This window comes from Schistocerca nitens, chromosome 2 (genome assembly GCF_023898315.1).
Source record: "Schistocerca nitens isolate TAMUIC-IGC-003100 chromosome 2, iqSchNite1.1, whole genome shotgun sequence".
In the NCBI taxonomy this organism is placed as follows: Eukaryota; Metazoa; Arthropoda; class Insecta; order Orthoptera; family Acrididae; genus Schistocerca; species Schistocerca nitens.
Window position 1 is genome coordinate 824,160,481 of NC_064615.1, and position 21,553 is coordinate 824,182,033.

A 21,553-nucleotide genomic window follows, 5' to 3' on the forward strand; every position below is an offset into this window, starting at 1 on the left:
AAGACAATTATGGGTGCGGAGAATGTGTTGTAAGGATGACTCCCATCTGCGCAGTTCAAAAAAGCTGCTGGTAGACGGGAGCATCCAGATGGCTCAGTTAGTGAAGCAGCCATTGAAATCAAGCACGCTATGTTCAGCTACATGTTGTGCCACAGGGTGGTCTACTTTGCTCTTGGCCACAGTTGGGCAGTGGCTGTTCATCCTGGTGGACAGCTTGTTGGCAGTCGTACCAATATATAAAGCTGTGCAGTGATTGCAGCAGAGCTGGCAAATCATTGCACAGCTTTTTTTATTGGTATGACTACCAACCAGCTTTCCACCAGGGTGGACAGCCACCTGCACCTGTCGCCATTCTAGTCTCTGGACACTCCATTGGAGAGCATTCACTTATTACCCCACTCCCACCCCCCTCCCCCTCCCCCTCACCTCACCTGTACACCACTATCCCTTCCCCTTCTCTTTCCCCACCCCTTCCAAATTGCTGCTCGTGCCCCACAAGATAGTTGCATTCCAGCCTGAGCTGCCTGAGCTGGCAGTCGTGTGCATGAGTTGTGCTAAATTGTGTGTATGAATGGTGTGTTTCTCTAGTGGTGATGAAAGCTGTAGCCGAAAGCTTTATGTAAGTGTCTTTTAATTGTGCCTTTCGGCAACCGTTTTTTCTTTATGGCAAGTTGCAATCTTTCTTTTCCTACATTGTTAAAACACAATATTTGTATCAAAAGAAACATTTTATTAAGAAAACATTACAAATAGACAGGATGGTTGGCCAGTACTTACCTTTAGGAGACAAAATCCCAAGTATTGCCAGTAGAACTCTGCATTTTCAGAATTTATATATAAATTCCCAACATTAACCCCGTTTGTGAATGGCTTGCCCTCCTTTCTAACTTTCCCCAACCAAGTTCTATTTTCTGCATGAGGAAGGAATATACAAGTTCCGAAAACTGGGTATAGCGTTTTTGTGTCTCAAAGTGTATCCATTAAAAATACTTGAAATTTCTAGAATGAGATTTTCACTCTGCAGTGGAGTATGTGCTGATATGAAACTTCCTGGCAGATTAAAACTGTGTGCCGGACCGAGACTCAAACTCGGGACCTTTGCCTTTCGCGGACAAGTGCTCTACCATCTGAGCTACCCAAGCACGACTCAGCCTTAATTCCGCCAGTAGGAGACGAGGTACTGGCGGAATTAAGGCTGTGAGGACGGGGTGTGAGTCGTGCTTGGGTAGCTCAGATGGTAGAGCACTTGCTCACGAAAGGCAAAGGTCCCGAGTTCGAGTATCAGTCCTGCACACAGTTTTAATCTGCCAGGAAGTTTCATACTTGAAATTTCTTCACCTGAAAGAATTGCAGTATGAAAAGATAGTGATCTATTTTGATTTTTTTTTAAACCTAATCACTAATAAGTATATTTAGTCAAATGACTTTTAATTTCTTTAATATCTACAGCAGAGTAAGGTATGGCCAAAATAAGTATATTTCTGAGTGTCAACTTTTTTTATTTGATGTGTTGTGAGTTTTTGTCTTCCCCGCTGTTTCTTTGGAAACACTGGGGAGCCATAACTGGCAAATATGGTGGATGTGGAACCTTTTCAGAGTGAAGACTATGCAGTTTTGTATCAACCATTTGAGATGTGTGTAAGGTCACATTATTGTGATAACAAAGAAGTTTCTTCTTTGATTACCTTTTTCCAACATTGAAGAGTTGTACTTCACAGTGTTGGTTCTGCCCTTGTGAAAGTAGCTTGTAAATTTCACATCATGAGAATCCTCAAAATGCAACTATGCATTTTCCATGAGGTGAACCAGTTTTGCGTTTTTGGAAAACATATTTCAGGCCTATACCTTCCAAAGATTATGGTATTTTGGGCAGCATTCCTGTGGTCACTGTGTTAAGCTAAAAACTGTTCAAGAGACACGTCTTTACATGTTAAAACAATGTATCTGACCAAAAAACCAGAACTTGAACTGAGACACTCACCTTTTATGGGCACTACTTTTACCAGATGAGTTACTGTGACAAAACTTAGTGCCTGCCCTCACAGCTCCAGGGGAGGTGAGATTATTCCAGCTTGCAAGTCACAGCGTTCTAGGATGTTGCTAACTAGTTGCTGTAATTTCCATTTCAGGTCTCATGTAGAAACTGGTCACATGCATCTCTCCCATCAGGCTGCGATGCATTTACAGTCCCACTGTTCCAGCGGACAGAGGATGGTCGCCTCATTTATGTTGGTAAGACATGACAATTTTTGCTGCTAATTATTCTCTCCTATCAATACATTATAGCTACCCAGTGTAATTTTTGTGCGATTATTTGATAGAGCCCATATTTATATGATTTGAGCATTAATCTCAGTTGCCTCTTGAAGAAATTACATTCCAAATTTATCACCGATAAAATTTTATGGCAAGTCACTTCATTTCAACGGGGTACTCGATGGTATGATTTTGTTCATAACTGTTGTTCAGCATCTGTCATGTATATACTTTTCACCAAAATAAAAATCAGTTGTCTGCTGTACAAAAATTTTAATTTCACTTTACCAGTTTCAACAGATTAATCTGTTATTTTTGGAAGTTTGATACAGGCTTACATCATAGGCAGGCTGATGTAAAATAATAACCTCTAGGAAAAATATTTCCTTCATTAAGGAGCAATTAACTGTGTCCTGTCAAAAGAAGTACATAATATATTTGATGAATAATGAGCAACAGTCTGTGCAGTTGATCACAGATTTGTATTTGAATGAAAAGAATACTTGATGGTGTTTCTTGATAAAGGGAATTTTTTACTCCTGCTAGTGGCAATGATGATCGTTTGTGAAAGTTCAAAAATACTGAAATAAAGTGACGTTATCTCGCATTCTGGAAAAAATTTAATTCAATAAAGCTCTCGTGAAACACATGGTGGTCTGCTTTAGACTTGGTCTACCTCAAATGTATTGTCAATCACTGGTTTGATTGTAATTGAGGTGTGTAATTATAAATTGTTTTTTACATCCTCAGTGCACGTGGCATGAAACAATGAAAGTATACATTGTGTGTAAGACTATTTACATTTGATTTATGTATGAGTTTTCAGATAATTAAACATGGTAAATGAAGAAGGAATACTTGTTTCTTTTACATGTCTGAACCGCCATCATTTTACTAATGGCCTTGCAGTATTTATTTTTAGTGCAGGTTATTGGTAAATGGAGTAACTTAGTAGAATAACTTTAAAAGTTGGTCTGAAATCAATAAATATTATAAAAATGGGTGTCTGTATGTGGATGTGTTCCACATCTCCTCCTAAACCACTGGATCGGTTAGAACCACCTAACTGTCATACTTCGGTGTTATGGAAATGATAGACTGCTACTCACAATAGAGAGGACATGTTGGGTTGCAGACAGGTACAACAAAAGGACTGCTATACAATTAAGCTTTCGACCGAAAGTCCTTCTTCTGAGGTAGATAACACACACTCCTTTATGCAAGCACAACTCACATACATGTGACCACTGTCTCTGGCCACTGAGGCCAGACTGCAAGCAACTGCCAACTGAAGATATGCCTATCGGCTGCTTCTGGGAGAGATCAGACAATAAATAGATCTCAAGACAGTGGAAGACAGAATGATGACCAATGAAAAGAAAGTGGCAGTGCACGGAGCATATAGCTAGTGATATTGATGCCAAGTGGACGAAGTAAGTCATAGCTATAGACCAAGGGATGAGAGAACGTTGAAATGACATCCTAATGGAAAATGGCCTGAGAAAATGTGCAGGGGAAATGTGGATGTTTATCACTGAACATTAATGCTGGAAAACTGCATAAGATGTCTTTATCGAACTGTGAATGTCAAATGGCAGATCATGATGCTGGTGAAGCATGACTCTGATAATTTCTATAGCTTCAGTTCAGACACATCAGTGATGCAACAAATGAAGTGTCCGAAATATGCATTGTGAGAAAATTGAATATCTATTCCTGATTATGGATGAACTTTGCAGCAGTACATTAAGAGAAAATGTGAAAGTGTGTTCCTGACAATCTGAAACATACTGTCTAGTTTAATTATAATCCTAGAATGGCATGCAATAAAAACCATAAAAAATTGTTTAACAGGGTGGTTAATTCAGTTTTATTTAAAAATTATATTGGTGCCTGCAACTTGTTTTGGGACCTAATTTTCCATTTGCAGGTCATCTATTAATCAGACAACATGCACAACATTGAATCAATTAATCACCATATCCTTCATGTTGGTTTCAATTTAGCACTGTGCAGTGGGTTCCTGTCAGCTTCCTATGCCATAGATATCATTAATCTGCAACTTCTAAAGTGGCAAACCCCTACTCACCCCAACAAGCTTTGATCCTGAAATGTGTCACATACTTCATTTTATTTTATAATTGTGACTGGGCACATGTGATTAATGTTAATAAATGTAATCATTTTGCCGTTCTCTTTTGTGCTCACATTTCACAATTCAGAAAGTTAAAACTTATCTTTGAGTTCTATGGATTTTGTTTTGTATTGCCCGAAGCCAAAGCAATCGTTTTGAGGCCTGTCCACTAGGCAATGAGCAGTTGACATTATGTTAAATGATCATATTTGGGAAATTTCAACTGCCTTACTATCAACAACAATTTAGGCCTGTCCACTAGGCAATGAGCAGTTGACATTATGTTAAATGATCATATTTGGGAAATTTCAACTGCCTTACTATCAACAACAATTTAGGTACTTGAAATTTTTTCAAATTTTGCCATTCCAAGAAAGTGTATGGAATATTTCATTTTTACTTCCAAATAGTGGTAGTCTAGTACAAAGAAAAGTAAAGTTTGTGATCTCAACAAATATTTGACACCGATGTCTAAGGAATTGGAGTATGTATTTCTGACAGAGATTCTTGCAGTTACAATGCACCAAATTTTGTGAATCAGGAAAAAAATGAAGAGATTAGCAAATTTGATAGTGGAGCTCAGCAAGGATAAGGTAATTACATTGGACAAAGGTATTTAATTCCAGTTGTTCTGATATAAACATATTAAGAGGATTCAAGTAAGTTACATTGTAATTGTGGACCTGACAAAGTGTGTCATTGGGAGGCGTTTGGTATAAAATCTTCAATCTTTTTGAATGAATGTTTACAAGGCTTGTACATCATAGTGCTTCCAAAAAGTGTCAGTGAAGTGGTTGTGGTTGTGATAGTGGTGATACCGAAGGCAGTGAGTCCAAAAGATATGTGGTGTTGCAGTGCATTATTTTGTCAAAAATAGAACATGAGAAGAAAAGAAAAATTAGACATTAAAAAAAAAAAGTTGTATGCAACAGTAAAAAGATGGGAATCACTGGATGAATATACTGGAGGGGTATGTGGTCAGCACGCCACTCTCCTGACTTTTAATATTGACTTTTGTGTCTGATACAATTGTGTCTCCTTGAAATAGTTCCTCAGGTGCCCTCACAATACCAAGTAAACCCTATTAGATTTTGTGTACTTTTCATTCCATAGATCCACAATGAGGAGATCCTCAAGGATATAATGTGGAGTCCTGCATCAAGGATACTTATTTGGTGGTACATGACATCAAACATGGAGCCTGAATCTGCCAGTCTCACATGCTGATTTCTCAGTTGTGGTGACAAAACTCACTTCACTGTCAAAAAATTAATATTTTTATTATAATCACAATTATACACTACTGGCCATTAATACTGCTACACCAAGAAGAAATGCAGATGATAAACAGGTATTCGCTGGACAAATATATTATACTATAACTGACTGATTACATTTTCACGCAATTTGGGTGCATAGATCCTGAGAAATCAGTACCCAGAACAACCACCTCTGGCCGTAATAACGGCCTTGATACGCCTGGGCATTGAGTCAAACAGAGCTTGGATGGAGTGTACAGGTACAGCTGCCCACGCAACTTCAACACGATACCACAGTTCATCAAGAGTAGTGACTGGCGTATTGTGACGAGCCAGTTGCTCAGCCACCATTGACCAGACGTTTTCAGTTGGTGAGAGATCTGGAGAATGTGCTGGCCAGGGCAGCAGTCGAACATTTTCTGTATCCAGAAAGGCCCGTACAGGACCTGCAACATGCGGTCGTGCATTATCCTGCTGAAATGTAGGGTTTCACAGCGATCGAATGAAGGGTAGAGCCATGGGTCGTAGCACATCTGAAATGTAACGTCCACTGTCCAAAGTGACGTCAATGCGAACAAGAGGTGACTGAGACGTGTAACCAATGGCACCCCATACCATCACGCCAGGTGATAAGCCAGTATGGCGATGACGAATAACCGCTTCCAATATGCGTTCACCGCGATGTCGCCAAACACGGATGCGACCATCATGATGCTGTAAACGGAACCTGGATTCATCCAAAAAAATAGTGTTTTGCCATTCGTGCACCCAGATTTGTCGTTGAGTACACAACCGCAGGCACTCCTGTCTGTGATGCAGCTTCAAGGGTAACTGCAGTCATGGTCTCCGAGCTGATAGTCCATGCTGCTGCAAACGTCGTCGAACTGTTCGTGCAGATGGTTGTTGTCTTGCTAACGTCCCCATCTGTTGACTCAAGGATCAAGACGTGGCTGCACGATCCGTTACAGCTATGGGGATAAGATGCCTGTCATCTCGACTGCTAGTGATACGAGGCTGTTGGGATCCAGCACGGCATTCCGTATTACCCTCCTGAACCGACCGATTCCATATTCTGCTAACAGTCATTGGATCCTGACCAACACGAGCAGCAATGTCGCGATATGATAAACAACAATCGCGATAGGCTACAATCCGACCTTTGTCAAAGTCGGAAACGTGATGGTACGCATTTCTGCTCTTTACACAAGGCATCACAACAACGTTTCACCAGGCAACGCCGGTCAAATGCTGTTTGTGAATGAGAAATCGGTTGGAAACTTTCCTCATGTCAGCATGTTTTAGGTGTCGCCACCGGCACCAACCATGCGTGAATGCTCTGAAAAGCTAATCATTTGCATATCGCAGCATCTTCTTCCTGTTGCTTCAATTTCGCGTCTGTAGCACGTCATCTTTGTGGTGTAGCAATTTTAATGGCCAGTAGTGTACTTTAAAATGCAGTATGCTTAAGTTTGTTTACTGCTGTTTTTGTGACACCGTATATAATTGTTTCTTGGAATACTGCATGATCCATTTCATTGCATATTGATTATCACTGGATGCTGTCAATTTATTACAGATGCTGATAGGTTGCATCCTGTAATGGGCAAGAACATCTGTGCAGGTATTTTCCATCATGTTTTATGTTTATGCCTAACATGCTTGTATTGCTCTGAATGTATGCTGAACAGGTTGTGAGACATGCAGTTTATGGTTCATGGCCTGATTACATAACTGGTTTACTTCTTACTGTTCATCTGCTCTTTGCATTAAACTTAATTTTTAACGTGCTTTTAATAAAAAATTGTCGACTACCAGTGGAAATGGTAACTGATTGACTGTATTAACTTTCCATCAAAGATTTGAAAGTTTTTTTAACCAACTACATAACAAAAGTTGCAACAAAGTTGTTACTTTGAATGTAATTTCACTGAATGTGACTCTTAAAAATGGAAGGAACAGTACTGAAGCGGTAAAGAGAGCAGAAAGTATGAACTTCCAAATACGTTACACAGTTGTCTCCAGAAATTTGTAGCCAAGGATGACAGTAGCAGATAACTCATGTTGGATTTATAGGACAGACTGTTTATCATTTTCATGTATAAAGTCCAAAAATGGGAAAACAAGTTAACACAAGATACTTTGTTTGCAAATTGTGGGGAATTTTACTTTTCTGACCTGCTAAACATGAAAGCACTTAACAAAATCTGTGTACGTTCATCCATAATTTATTTTAAATGAAGCACTTATGTGGAATAAATCTTTTTTCTCCCTCTCTGACACTCATTTTTACAGCTGGTGTTCTCACGTAAGTTTTTCAGTGAACATTATGTTGATACATTATATGGCTTTTATTTATGTTTGCAGGTAGTAAGTATACACCAAAATTTGAAACTTTGACAGAAGGATTTACATCTCTTAAAATGGTGGGTCGTCCAAATGAACATGGTTCCCCTCCTCCACAAAGTGGCAAAACACCAACTCATCCATACACCTGGGACAGTAGCACATTTATGGGCTCAGAAGCAGATGATTTGGAGAGTGGTGAGTATATTATGTTGTTTCCTGGGATTAATGCAACAGTATGGTAGATAATTGAAATGAAGCAAATACGCCTGAATGTTTGCACCTGTGCTGATGATTTTTGAAATTTTACTGGATTTAAAGATACAGTAATCATGCTATTTTTGAGTAATTTTCCTTGAGACTAAGTTGTGTATACACATACATCTGCTTGAAAGAGATGAGAAATTCTGAATGGCTTGTGAGAATATTACTGTGTAGGATTACTGAAGCTCCAGTATAGATTCTTGTCCATAAATTTCAGTTTTCTCCATCACTTACTTTTAGCAAAATAAAATAATCATCTAGGTCTTGAGGTGGAAACTCACGTCAGAGTTCATCGAACTGTTACATCATGAATCTTCAAAGGTCTCTCTGCAGTACAATTTGTGGAAGAATATGCCATGGGTAATTCTTCCATGACATTGCAATGTACTTACTGTCCCATGGAAATCTGAGTTTTTGCAATTTTGTGAACTACAAGAAAGACACATGATGGTGCAACATACTTTGAGTACCTGAATAATCTGATTAGTATATTTCGTCCATCATCACCAAAGAAGTATAAATTCCTGCCTTGTGAGGACACATGTTGTCTTTTACTGTAACAAGTAAGGCGTGTGTGTCAGTGATGGTTGTCTCATTTACGAGAGTCAGTCATTTATAATATTTTTCATTTTTGTGCACTGTTCCTCATTGCTCCATTTCATTGATAAGTTAGAAAATTATAATACTCATACAGAATTTTCTTGCATCCATAGTTACAGAAATTTTAAAGTAATCTCTGCAGTTTCATTTGTATTTATTCAACAAGACCATGACCAACTTTTCCTGCCAGCCTCTTCCAACTGACAACTGATATACAGCCTAGCAAATTCACAAATAAAACAGAATAATCCGTTATTTAGTGAAATATTTAGGTATTTATATCTTGATGTCAGTCATAAAAAACCTAATCCACAGCTAAGCATTACAGTAATACTTGAAGCACAAGCATTATTCTCCAACATGTTTTAATGTGTCCATGTAGTTTCTATCAAATTGATGTTGTATATTCTGAATAATGTCAGTGCATTTTCCAGGATAGAAGCACATTCGACATGACAGGTATAATCGTAAATAGTAGTCTTAAATTGTAGGTATGTCATACAACTAAATAAATAAATAGACATTCTTTAGTTCTAAAACAAGAAGTAATTTTATTAACTGAAAATAAACTTTGAGTGTAAGATAATGAAGCTGTGGTTAATATGATAGCTGCTGAAATTCATTAAGAGTTTTTGATAAATGAATACCCAGCATTTATATGAACTATTTCTAATAAGTTTGGAAAAAGTTTTGTGTTCAATCACACATCAGATGAAAATAGATAATGTTCTTTGAGCACTTTTTATCTCAGACAACACAAAACAACACTAGGTTTTATGTTATTTCATAACATGTTTGAAATGAAGCCATAACAGAAATTTCCGTGTTATAACCTTTAATCACTAATAAATTGCGTGGATATACAAACGTGGAAACAATAGCGGGTTACATGCTACCAACTCTGTATCTGTCATTCGACTGCCGTGCCGTGCCGTGACATGCGGCCGGCGCCGTTCATAGCTAGGTGGCGCATAGCTAGGTGGCGCTCCCGCACTCAGCCGAGTTGCGGAGCACTTCTATCGCCGTGTTCGCGTACTGATGTAGTGTCACTTTTAAATATCGTGGCACTGCCACAACACTCTCCCCCCCCCCCTCCCCCCCCCCCCAAAAAAAAAAAAAACACTCACTTCCTTGGAGACACGGACAGTGCGGAGACATCCATGGCCTCTTGGGAGGCCCCGAGAAGATCCCATGGAGAAACACGAGAGTATGGTCGAAAATGTCCAGGACGGAAGCTTGTGCGTGGAACGTGCCTCCTGGACGAGATGATGGGTGAAAACTCCGGAGCAGCATCCATAGGTGTCGTGGACCTGGGGGTGTGCTCCAACGAGATGGGTCCCGGAGAAGGCGGCGTCGCGACTGGGGCCGGTTCCGGCGTACTCGGAAGCGGTAGCGACGTCGGCTGCAGCAACACGCACGGAAGATTGGCAGCAGCGACAGGACTGGCTTCTCGGGCTGGTGGAGGCGAAAGAAGGGGCGTTGGCACCGGTGTGGCCACCACTCGTGGGCGCATCTGGTCGTAATGGCGAACAACCATGCTGTTGGCCGTACGTATTTCACAAAGCCGGCGGCCGCGAAGAGCCTTGACCACCACTGGAATCCATTTAGGGCAAGATCCATACCCTCGTGCCCACACGTCGGCGCCCACCGAGTATTTTCCCGCACTAGGGGGACAGTACAAGGCCTGACAGGGTGAAGCAGGTGCAGTAGAGTGCACGGTTGGCGGCCATGCAAGAGTTCAGCAGGGCTGCGATCACCCAGAGGCGTGAAGCGATAAGAACTCAGAAATTGCAACAGAGCGTCATCTGTGGAAAAATCACTAAGGAATTTTTTCATCTGGCTTTTGAAAGTGCGGACAAGGCGCTCGACCTCCCCATTCGATTGCGGATGGAAGGGCGGTGCTGTAACATGATGAATCCCTTGTCCAGTACAAAAATAACGGAAGGCCTGCGAAGAGAACTGAGGGCCATTGTCCGTGACGATCGTGGAGGTAAGACCTTCTAGCGCAAAGATTTTGGACAAAGCCAACGTCGTCACCGCAGTGGTGGGTGACGGACATCGAACAACAAATGGAAACTTCGAGAAGGTGTCAATCAACAGTAGTCAACAAGTGCCGAGGAAGGGGCCGGCAAAGTCAGCGTGCACCCGTTCCCATGGCTGCGCCGGATCAGGCCACGGAGAGGGCATTGTACGGGGTGCAGCCAGTTGATGAGAACACTGACCACAAGCAGCGACCATGTGGGCGATGTCCGAATCAATACCGGGCCAATAAACGTGCCTGCGGGCCAGGGACTTAGTCCGAGAAATCCCCCAATGGACTTCATGCAATAGTTTGAGAACATCTTTGCGAAGAGAGGCTGGCACCACGACCCATGGAGATGCGCCATCCGTGGCCAGAAGAACAACACCCTCATGAACAGACAGACGAAGGCGCAAGGCATGGTAGTTGCGAAGGGGATCCGATGCCCAGCCCTTGGTCCTGTCCGGCCAACCCCGTTGAACAAAACCGATCACCTGACGCAGGACCGGGTCCCGCGCAGTAGCCGACGCGACCTGCGAACCTGTAAGTGGAAAACCCTCGACCGCACGATGTTCTTCCTCATCAATGTGGAAACAGAGTAGTTCATCTTGATCAAAAACCGGGTCAGGGCCCATCGGCAAACGCGACAACGCGTCAGCATTGGCGTGCTGGGCCGTGGGGCGATAGTGAATCTCATAGTGAAAACGAGACAAGTATAAGGCCCAACGTTGCAGGCGGTGAGCTGCCTTATCCGGAAGCGACGCCGAGGGGCTGTACAGAGATACCAGCGGCTAGTGATTGGTGATGAGGTGAAACTTAGAACCATACAAAAAAACGCTGAACTGTTTTAGAGCATAAATGATAACGAGCACCTCCTTTTCGATTTGAGAGTAATGCCATTGGGCATCGTTGAGGGTCTTGGAAGCATAGGCGATGGGTCGTTCCGACCCATCCTCATACCAATGGGCGAGAACAGCCCCTAGGCCATACTGTGACGCGTCAGTCACTAGAACCAAGTGCTGACACGGACGGAATGTGGCAAGACAAGGCGCCGACTGCAAATAAGCCTTCAGGCGGACAAAAGCCTGCTCACATTCGTCGTACCAACAGAAAGGGACGTTTTTGCATAACAGCTGATGCAGAGGATGAGCCACCGCCGCCGCGGATGGAATGAATTTGTGATAATACGCAATCTTGGCTAGAAACGCCTGAAGTTCTTCGACCGTAGACGGCCGGGGTAGAGCGGTAATGGCCTCAGTGTGCTGACGTAGAGGACGTATACCCTCACGGGACAAGTGGAAACCAAGGTACACAATGGAGGGTTGGAAGAACTGTGACGTGTCCAGATTGCACTTCAACCCAGCCGAATGCAGAACCCGAAACAGTGAACGCAAATTGCGAAGGTGCTCCTTAGTGGAGGCCCCCGTGACAACGATGTCATCCAGGTAGTTTATGCAGCCGGGCATGGAAGCCGTGAGCTGTTCCAAAAACCGCTGAAAAATGGCTGGCGCGCTAGCGACGCCAAATGGTAGCCGCTGGTACTGATACAACCCACGAGGAGTGTTGATGACGAGAAATTCCTTGGAAGGCGCATCCAGCAGCAACTGATGGTACGCCTCCGATAAGTCAAGTTTGGAAAAGAACTGGCTCCCAGCGAGCTTGGTAAATAACTCCTCAGGACGGGGAAGAGGGTAAGTGTCAATGAGGCTCTGAGCGTTGACAGTGGCTTTAAAATCACCACACAATCGCAGACTCCTGTTTGGTTTAGAAACCACCACGATTGACGATGCCCATTCGCTGGAGGTAACAGGAAGGAGAATCCCTGAAGCTGTTAACCTGTCTATCTCAGCCTTGACAGGTGCACGCAACGCCATCGGAATAGGGCGTGCCCGGAAAAACTTAGGGCGAGCTGTAGGTTTAAGAGTAATGTGGGCTTCAAAATCCTTGGCACAACCCAGACCAGCAGAGAACACGGACGAGAATTCAGAACACAATCCATCCAGCTGTTGATACGGAATATCCTCAGATATGAGGTGCACATCATCATCAATGGAGAACCCGAGCAACTGGAAAGCATCATAACCGAACAGGTTTTCAGTGCCCGCATGATCCACCGCATAAAACGTGAGGGACCTAACAACAGACTTGTAGGCAGTGGAAGCATCAAACTGGCCAACGATAGGAATTTTCTGCTTATTATAAGCTCGCAGATTTCGCGTAACTGGAGACAAGGGAGGGGAGCCCAACTCCAAATACGTGCGAGAATTAATGAGAGTTACTGCAGAGCCAGTGTCCACTTGCATGCGAATGTCTTTATGCAGAACACGAACAGTAACAAACAACTTATTTGTTTGAGAAAGCACACAGTTAACATCCATGTCCGATGCCTCGTCCTCGTCGACAGGAACTTTAGGGGACTGACACACAGAAGCAATGTGGCCTTTTTTCCTACATGAATTACACGTGGCCCAACATTTTGGACACGCGGCCCTGTAATGATGTACGAAGCAACGTGGACAAGAAGGAAGTGCGGAACGAACCTGCTTCTGTGGTTGCTGTTTACGCTGCGAGCGTGGTGGCCCAACGCGACATTGTTGACGCGAGTGAACCGCCGCCACATCGTCGTTCCCCTGTGAAACAGACAAATTGTCCGTGTCGAAAGTGGTCTGTACAGCACCTACATCACACCACGCGTCTATTTGCGCACCAGCAGCGTGCGACACTTCAAAAGATTGAGCGATGCTTAGAACTTCTGACAACGATGGCTTTCGCAGTTGTAAGGCACGTTGCCGAACTTCTTTATCAGGAGCCAGCCGTAGAATAGCGTCCCTAACCATTGAATCAGCATAAGACTCATGATGAGTGTCCGTGACAAACTGACATTTTCTACTCAAACCGTGTAGTTCCGCCGCCAAAGCCCGGTAAGATTGATGGGGCTGTTTACGACACCGGTAGAACGCCACGCGGGCGGCAACGATGTGGGTGTTTTTTCGGTAATAGTTAGACAATAAGTCACACATTTCTTGGAAGGACAGAGAGGCAGGTTCCCACAGAGGGGCTAACTGAGATAGCAGCTGATAGATCCATGGGGAAATCCAAGATAGAAATAACGACTTACACATAGGAGCGTCGACAATGCCGAAAGCCAAGAAGTGTTGCCGCAAACGCTTCTCATAATCCTCCCAGTCTTCAGCAGCCTCGTCGTACGGAGGGAATGGAGGCGGAGAAGAGGAAGACAGATGATGAGTAAGCGACGTCGACAACGCCTGAATAGCAGCCGTCAGCTGTGTTTGTTGTTCAATGAGCGCTTGCAGAAGCTGTTCCATGTCTGCCCCGACACGAACACACAATTCCACAATGCAGGAAAAAAAATATCCGACATCATCGCCAAAAAGTGTTATAACCTTTAATCACTAATAAATTGCGTGGATATACAAACGTGGAAACAATAGCGGGTTACATGCTACCAACTCCGTATCTGTCATTCGACTGCCGTGCTGTGCCGTGCTGTGACATGCGGCCGGCGCCGTTCATAGCTAGGTGGCGCTCCCGCGCTCAGCCAAGTTGCGGAGCGCCTCTATCGCCGTGTTCGCGTACTGACGTAGCGTCACTTTTAAATATCGTGGCACTGTCACAACATTCCAGTATTGGGCATTTGTAATATTGTGGTTCGGAAAAATCATAGCAGAAGCAGGGAATAGCTCAGCGTCTAATACACACAATGTTAGGCAAGATAATATTAATGTAATAAAAGGAATGAAATTCCGAGATCACAGTTAAGAGAGTCATTTGTTTGTCAACATCATCTTCCTAGTGGATCCTGCAGACAGTTCCACTCAAATAAGAATTCCATGGTCACACTCCCATCATATAATGTAATATTATATCATAAACTTTCCTTTAAAATATTACTCAGTTATTAACCTCTATAAGAGTTTACATTTAACATGGGAAAAAAAATTACAGGTTGTGAAGAAGAACTGTTAACTCTTCAACATGAGTATGGCAATCGAACGACCGTTATACTGAAGCTGAAGGGGGATGTTGACATTATGCTAACACCACTTGTCCTAGAATCTCTGCAGAGGTAAGTTCCCATAATTTATTCTCACATTTTCTCTACAATATTGTGATCACTGAGACATAACAGTTCTTTATGAAGGTTTTACTGTTTAATTACTTTATGTATCTTTCAGATTCACTGATGCACTGACTCCAACACTTTCATCTCTTCATCCTTTAACAGTATTAAATCATTTGCATTCTGAGTGCATAGGAAGAGTAGAGGCTGCAAATGTTTTGAATCGTGATGGGTACTTCAGCCAACATTTGCAAGCGAGCAGCAAACGGAGCACGGCAGAACGAACTGCTGGTGTCACTCCTCATGCAAAAAATGTGTATGAAGAATGCATTTCTACTCAGGCACAGGGCACTCTTATCCTACCAAAGGTAATGATTGTAGGTGGTGACTATAGAATGCACATTGTGGAAACTACCAGTGTGTTATTTTTTCTAATAGTTAAAATACTTTGTTTATCACTACGTAAATATTTGCCGTGATAACCAAATCCTCTTCAAGTATCTTGCTGTTAGAAGAGGTTGATAAAGTGTACAGTAATCTTTAAAAAAAAATCCAGTTTCTGAGACTACAAAAACTTCGTGTGTGTTGTTGATTCTTTATCTCGGCCAATGCTTACATCACCTAATACTGTTGTCTGTGAAATGTTGAACTACACAGAAGATTAGACTTGAGTCATTAAAAGTGATATAGTAATTTCAGTTCTTCTAGTCACTTGGTAACAATTCTGAGTCTTCTGTGTACCTTGTAGCTTATTCACATCTGTTACAAACAACTTTTTTTATTTTAGCAATGTGCATGTCAGCATCTCTTTTGATATACAATGAGTTTACTGGCATATCAGCTACTCTATTTTTAACCACATCTGCTGATATGTTACCATTGTGGGCTTGTTGCATACTGGTGACAACATTTCTATCATTTTCTAAACATTGTTTAATTTGATAAGTAATTTTCCTTCTGTTATCAGCTTTATAACGAGTAAAATGAAGTCTTTGATGGCCTCAGTTTTGTTGTGTTAATCTTAATTTTTTAATATCATACAAATAGTATGTTCTTGTTATTTTATTTATTCTGTCAAGTTCATTTATGGGTATTGAAATATGTTTCTCTCCAAGTTGTATTTGAACATGGCTTTTCACGATGTTGGACATTGTCTGGCAGCGCTTAGGTAACTCCTTCAGTGGCTATCCTACTACTGATATAATTCTCACATGCCTTTCAATTTGCGGTGAACTTGCAAACCTCTCTCCGCGCGCGCGCGCGTGCACACACACACACACACACACACACACACACGCGCGCGCGCAGTGATAACTTGTCACAGCTGTATAGTTTTTGAAGGGCTTGCAGTTTATGTCTTAAATATGAATTAAGAGTTTGTAGTGATGCTGTCCCATACATGAATAGAAAAGAAGTCACCTTATGAGAGGTTCTTTTGTACTACTGTGTGTTTTTCATTTCTACCCCCCCCCCCCCCCCCCCCCCCTCAACTATCTCTTACCCAGTTACAGTCTACCCTACCAATCTGCCTGAATGCTGCTGCTCCCGTTTTCTCTTCTCTTCTCTCCTCTCCTCTTCATGGTGGAACATTTCCAAGACTTGGACAGCTTATGTCCCTCGTGGTGATTATGGTTAAACTTCATAGTTAACTGAGAATGATGGGTTCTATTAGTCTTACATAGTATTGTAAATGACATATCATTTCAGTCATTAAGAATAAAATTTCATTAAGTAAGGTTATTATAAGGCTGTGCCAGATTACATGTCCCTACCACCACCACCACCACCACCACCACCACCACTACATTTTCCTGTGGATCACATTCAGTACCAGTTCCTTACCTGCTGAATACATTGTTATTTAACATTATACTGCATAAATGTTAACAGTTGAAAATCATGTGTTTTAAATCGTTTATGTAAACATAACATCGCGATTAATGGTAAGGATTTGTTCATGGGCATAAACTTCCTGAAGGAATTTTTAAAGTAATTTTGCAGGTGCCAGAAGTACTGAAATTGCTTCAGTTGTATAGTTTAAGGTTCCTTCCAACAGGTGGAGCTAAAATCTAAAAAAAAAAATCAATGTTTTTGATACATACTTCATTTTTTTGCTGATCATTTAAAATCTTGCTAAGCAAGTTAAGCTATGGTTTTGTGAATATTCTAATTTATTCAGTAAATACATAATATAATTTGCCTTTTCTTCATTGTGTAGAGTTGTGAGCTTATTGGCATGGTAGTGACATCTTGTAAATATGAGAGTGCTCTGGAATTTGATGGTTTTGGGTTTAGTGGAATGGCTCTTATCCTTTCTGTATCAAAAATCATATTTGGTAACTGTATGCTTAATGAGCATTTGAAATTTGCCTTTTGAATCATAATTTATTGGCTTAATGTTATTCTGTTGTACCATTCCTTTGATTGTGCCACCAGTCATAACATTGGTAGAGCCTGAAGATGATCATAATTAGTATGAAAAAGAAATAAGGAAATTCTAAATAGCTTCTGCAGTACATAGTAAAGTCTTGTTTTCCATAAACTAATGCAATAAATACCATTAAAATGGCTTGTTACAGTTTTGCCTCTATTGTTCTGTTATAATTTTGAAAAAAATAAAGATTTACAATATTCTCCAATCAGACAGGGTATTATCTATTACGTAATAAATGAAATTGTGGAGCGGAGAAATATCTGACAACACTTCTGCTATTATTCTGCGTAGTAAATATAGTATTCTGTAATATTTTTTTTTAGTATTATAGCTGCATTTTAAACACACTGTTTTTGTTAATGCCCTATTGCTTTCCGCCACATGAAATAATAATGCATACAGTAGTATGAAAGTAGTTTTTATTGTGAAATGAATAAATTTTGAAGCTATAGTATGTACTTGTTATACTTGTATTCTAACAGCTTTAAATTTGTTTCAGGTCAATATTACTTTGCTTCAAGCATCTGTTGTTGAGGAAATTATTTCATTTTCAGCTCTCGATAATTTACGTGACTTGACATGTGTATCACTGTTTGCGGTCTGCTTTGACAGCATTACTACAAGATTTCATTGTGGGAAACAGGTAAGTTTATCAAATAGCCCATTCACTGTACTAGGCTTGACTTGCACAGCATAATTGCTGATTTGTGTGAAAAAATTAATGGGACCTTGTTTAAATACATAAATTACTTATAAACAAACTAATTGGTGAAGAGGCTTCAGTTTAAATAACTCTTATAACATAGTCTTCAGGAGTTTAAGGTAAGGGCATACCAGTTCTAGTAATACCATGCCTAGTAAACCTGTGCAGTGATCAAACCAACCTTCTAGTTGAGGACAGCTTTACCTTTAGTTTTCAGACGGCAACTTTTATTGTTAATTATTTTCTTGTAAATCATCACCTAGTTTCTGCCCCTAAGTATATCAGTTATGAATCTTTTTTACTCCCCTACAACTTTGTTTCCTTTCACTATGTGATTGCTGTAGTTGTAATATTCGTTCTTTTTTAATGAATCTGAAAGCAAGATTCTGTTCACCCTACCTCTCTTTTAGTTATTGACAGTTATTTGTTTTGTTTTATGTAATTGAATAATAAATTAGGCAACCTGAGTAAATGAAACTTATGTTCTAGAATAATGTCACTTGATTTAAGGTGATTTATCTTTATAGGCACGAGAGATGGTTCAGACATTCCAACGACCCTCTGTTCTGCCAAGTGGACAGAAGAAAGTGAGTGGCATCAGCAAGATGAATAAAGCCCTCTTCCCAGGTCATTCGACACCAGGCACTGCAACAGATATTCTGGGAGGAGATCCAGTTTATATAGAAACATCAGAGACTCAGCAGGAAGAACTCATTGTAACACTTTCAATAGGTTAGTAAAGTGAGTCATTTCCTATAGCATGTTGCTACATGTACGGTAAAGGGCCCACTCTGGGAAAGCAGAACATAAAAAAGCTGTAATTTTTTACATTTTCTTGTTGTTAAAATTTACATTTTTCTGTTGCTAACCTTTGTTCAAGGAAAGGGAAAATTGTTTGAATAATTGTTTTGTTTTCTCAGCTAAAAATACACTCAGGATGTTGTTTGCAATGACAATCAATTGCAGTGAGAAAACCTCAATATTCATATCAGTCTATATCCACTCCGGAATCTGTTCAAAAAGGGAATATTATGGACTACCATCCCATTGATCACTAGGTCACTAGAATGTGGCATTTTGTAAATAGCTGAATGTCTCATTAATATCTTACAACTCAGGGATTTCTTAGATAAATTATTATTTATATTGAGGGGAGACATGCACATTCAGTATATAATACAAACTACATCAGGTAATCAGATACTCTCCAACCACAATTTGAAAATCTTAGCCACTAAGGCTAAAGTAATTACTGTCTTGGGGAGCTATCCAAATTCAGTCAAAAATTGTCATCAGTTGAATAACATTGAAGCCTACGCCACATATCTATTATCTTGGATATAAATAAAATATAAAGTGAAATTAATGCTGATGATCATGCTGTTTAGTACACTAAATCAGGCAAAAATATAATTAACGAGAAAACAGCTACCATAAAATATGCAATATAACCTCAAGAATTCATAAATGGGAAGTAAGAAATGACTTTCAAATGAAATTCTACAAGGTGATAACAATCCGTGTAGAAGAATATTGGTTAAGAGTGCTTAGGTACAAAAAAAGAGACCTTAAAAAGTAAGAAAGAAAGAAAGAAAGAAATGCAGTTCTTTGATTTGGTAAAAGCTTACACAAAGATAGATAAAAGTCAAAATGATGGTATGTGAAGAGAACTTGGCACAGGGGAGTGGAATTGTTACAATTAAAAATGTCACAGCTTTGTGCAAAAGTGAAAATTGTGGTTATGATTGACCACATATTATAGTTTATTCATAAATAGTAAAAATTGTCTGTTGTTTGATGTACTTATTTGTTAGGAAACTATTCTTTTTGAAGCTATATTCTTTATGTATAGGGATAGGGAAAAGTTGTTAATTTCAATGTTTTTTTCTGTCACTTTATTTTTTGTCTAAGTTTTTTTATTTCTGTCCTGTTTCATTGTTCCCAACAATTTGTTGAAAATGAAAATGTTTACAACAGGACTAACATGAGATTGACCCTCTTTTTGGATAGTTATGGTTTTTATTCACCACAGAGTCTGTTCTATTCAATTTTGCCATTAAGTTTGCATTGCAGACTTTACTTGAGGCTTTGCAAAAATGCTTGCAGTCTTAAATTCTCGCACAAACAACTCCTCTACATGAAACTTTCTTTCGGGAGTGCTAGTTCTGCAAGGTTCGCAGGAGAGCTTCTGTAAAGTTTGGAAGGTAGGAGACGAGGTACTGGCAGAAGTAAAGCTGTGAGTACCGGGCGTGAGTCGTGCTTCGGTAGCTCAGTTGGTAGAGCACTTGCCCGCGAAAGGCAAAGGTCCCGAGTTCGAGTCTCGGTCGGGCACACAGTTTTAATCTGCCAGGAAGTTTCATATCAGCGCACACTCCGCTGCAGAGTGAAAATCTCATTCTGGAAACATCCCCCAGGCTGTGGCTAAGCCATGTCTCCGCAATATCCTTTCTTTCGGGAGTGCTAGTTCTGCAAGGTTCGCAGGAGAGCTTCTGTAAAGTTTGGAAGGTAGGAGACGAGGTACTGGCAGAAGTAAAGCTGTGAGTACTGGGCGTGAGTCGTGCTTCGGTAGCTCAGTTGGTAGAGCACTTGCCCGCGAAAGGCAAAGGTCCCGAGTTCGAGTCTCGGTCGGGCACACAGTTTTAATCTGCCAGGAAGTTTCATATCAGCGCACACTCCGCTGCAGAGTGAAAATCTCATTCTGGAAACATCCCCCAGGCTGTGGCTAAGCCATGTCTCCGCTATATCCTTTCTTTCGGGAGTGCTAGTTCTGCAAGGTTCGCAGGAGAGCTTCTGTAAAGTTTGGAAGGTAGGAGATGAGGTACTGGCAGAAGTAAAGCTGTGAGTACCGGGCGTGAGTCGTGCTTCGGTAGCTCAGTTGGTAGAGCACTTGCCCGCGAAAGGCAAAGGTCCCGAGTTCGAGTCTCGGTCGGGCACACAGTTTTAATCTGCCAGGAAGTTTCATATCAGCGCACACTCCGCTGCAGAGTGAAAATCTCATTCTGGAAACATCCCCCAGGCTGTGGCTAAGCCATGTCTCCGCAATATCCTTTCTTTCGGGAGTGCTAGTTCTGCAAGGTTCGCAGGAGAGCTTCTGTAAAGTTTGGAAGGTAGGAGACGAGGTACTGGCAGAAGTAAAGCTGTGAGTACTGGGCGTGAGTCGTGCTTCGGTAGCTCAGTTGGTAGAGCACTTGCCCGCGAAAGGCAAAGGTCCCGAGTTCGAGTCTCGGTCGGGCACACAGTTTTAATCTGCCAGGAAGTTTCATATCAGCGCACACTCCGCTGCAGAGTGAAAATCTCATTCTGGAAACATCCCCCAGGCTGTGGCTAAGCCATGTCTCCGCTATATCCTTTCTTTCGGGAGTGCTAGTTCTGCAAGGTTCGCAGGAGAGCTTCTGTAAAGTTTGGAAGGTAGGAGACGAGGTACTGGCAGAAGTAAAGCTGTGAGTACCGGGCGTGAGT

General features: G+C 41.3%; 1 protein-coding gene across 1 annotated transcript in view; it reads left to right on the forward strand.

Moving 5' to 3' along the window:
- The window catches only part of LOC126237082 (transmembrane protein KIAA1109 homolog), a 567,281-nt gene that overhangs the window by 210,973 nt on the left and 334,755 nt on the right, over nucleotides 1–21,553 (forward strand). Inside the window, exons 32-38 of the mRNA XM_049946881.1 lie at nucleotides 2,130–2,232; nucleotides 7,226–7,270; nucleotides 8,014–8,190; nucleotides 14,843–14,963; nucleotides 15,073–15,325; nucleotides 17,891–18,034; nucleotides 18,622–18,826. Of these exons, the coding sequence (XP_049802838.1) occupies nucleotides 2,130–2,232; nucleotides 7,226–7,270; nucleotides 8,014–8,190; nucleotides 14,843–14,963; nucleotides 15,073–15,325; nucleotides 17,891–18,034; nucleotides 18,622–18,826 (1,048 nt within the window). The remainder of the gene's footprint in view (nucleotides 1–2,129; nucleotides 2,233–7,225; nucleotides 7,271–8,013; nucleotides 8,191–14,842; nucleotides 14,964–15,072; nucleotides 15,326–17,890; nucleotides 18,035–18,621; nucleotides 18,827–21,553) is intronic.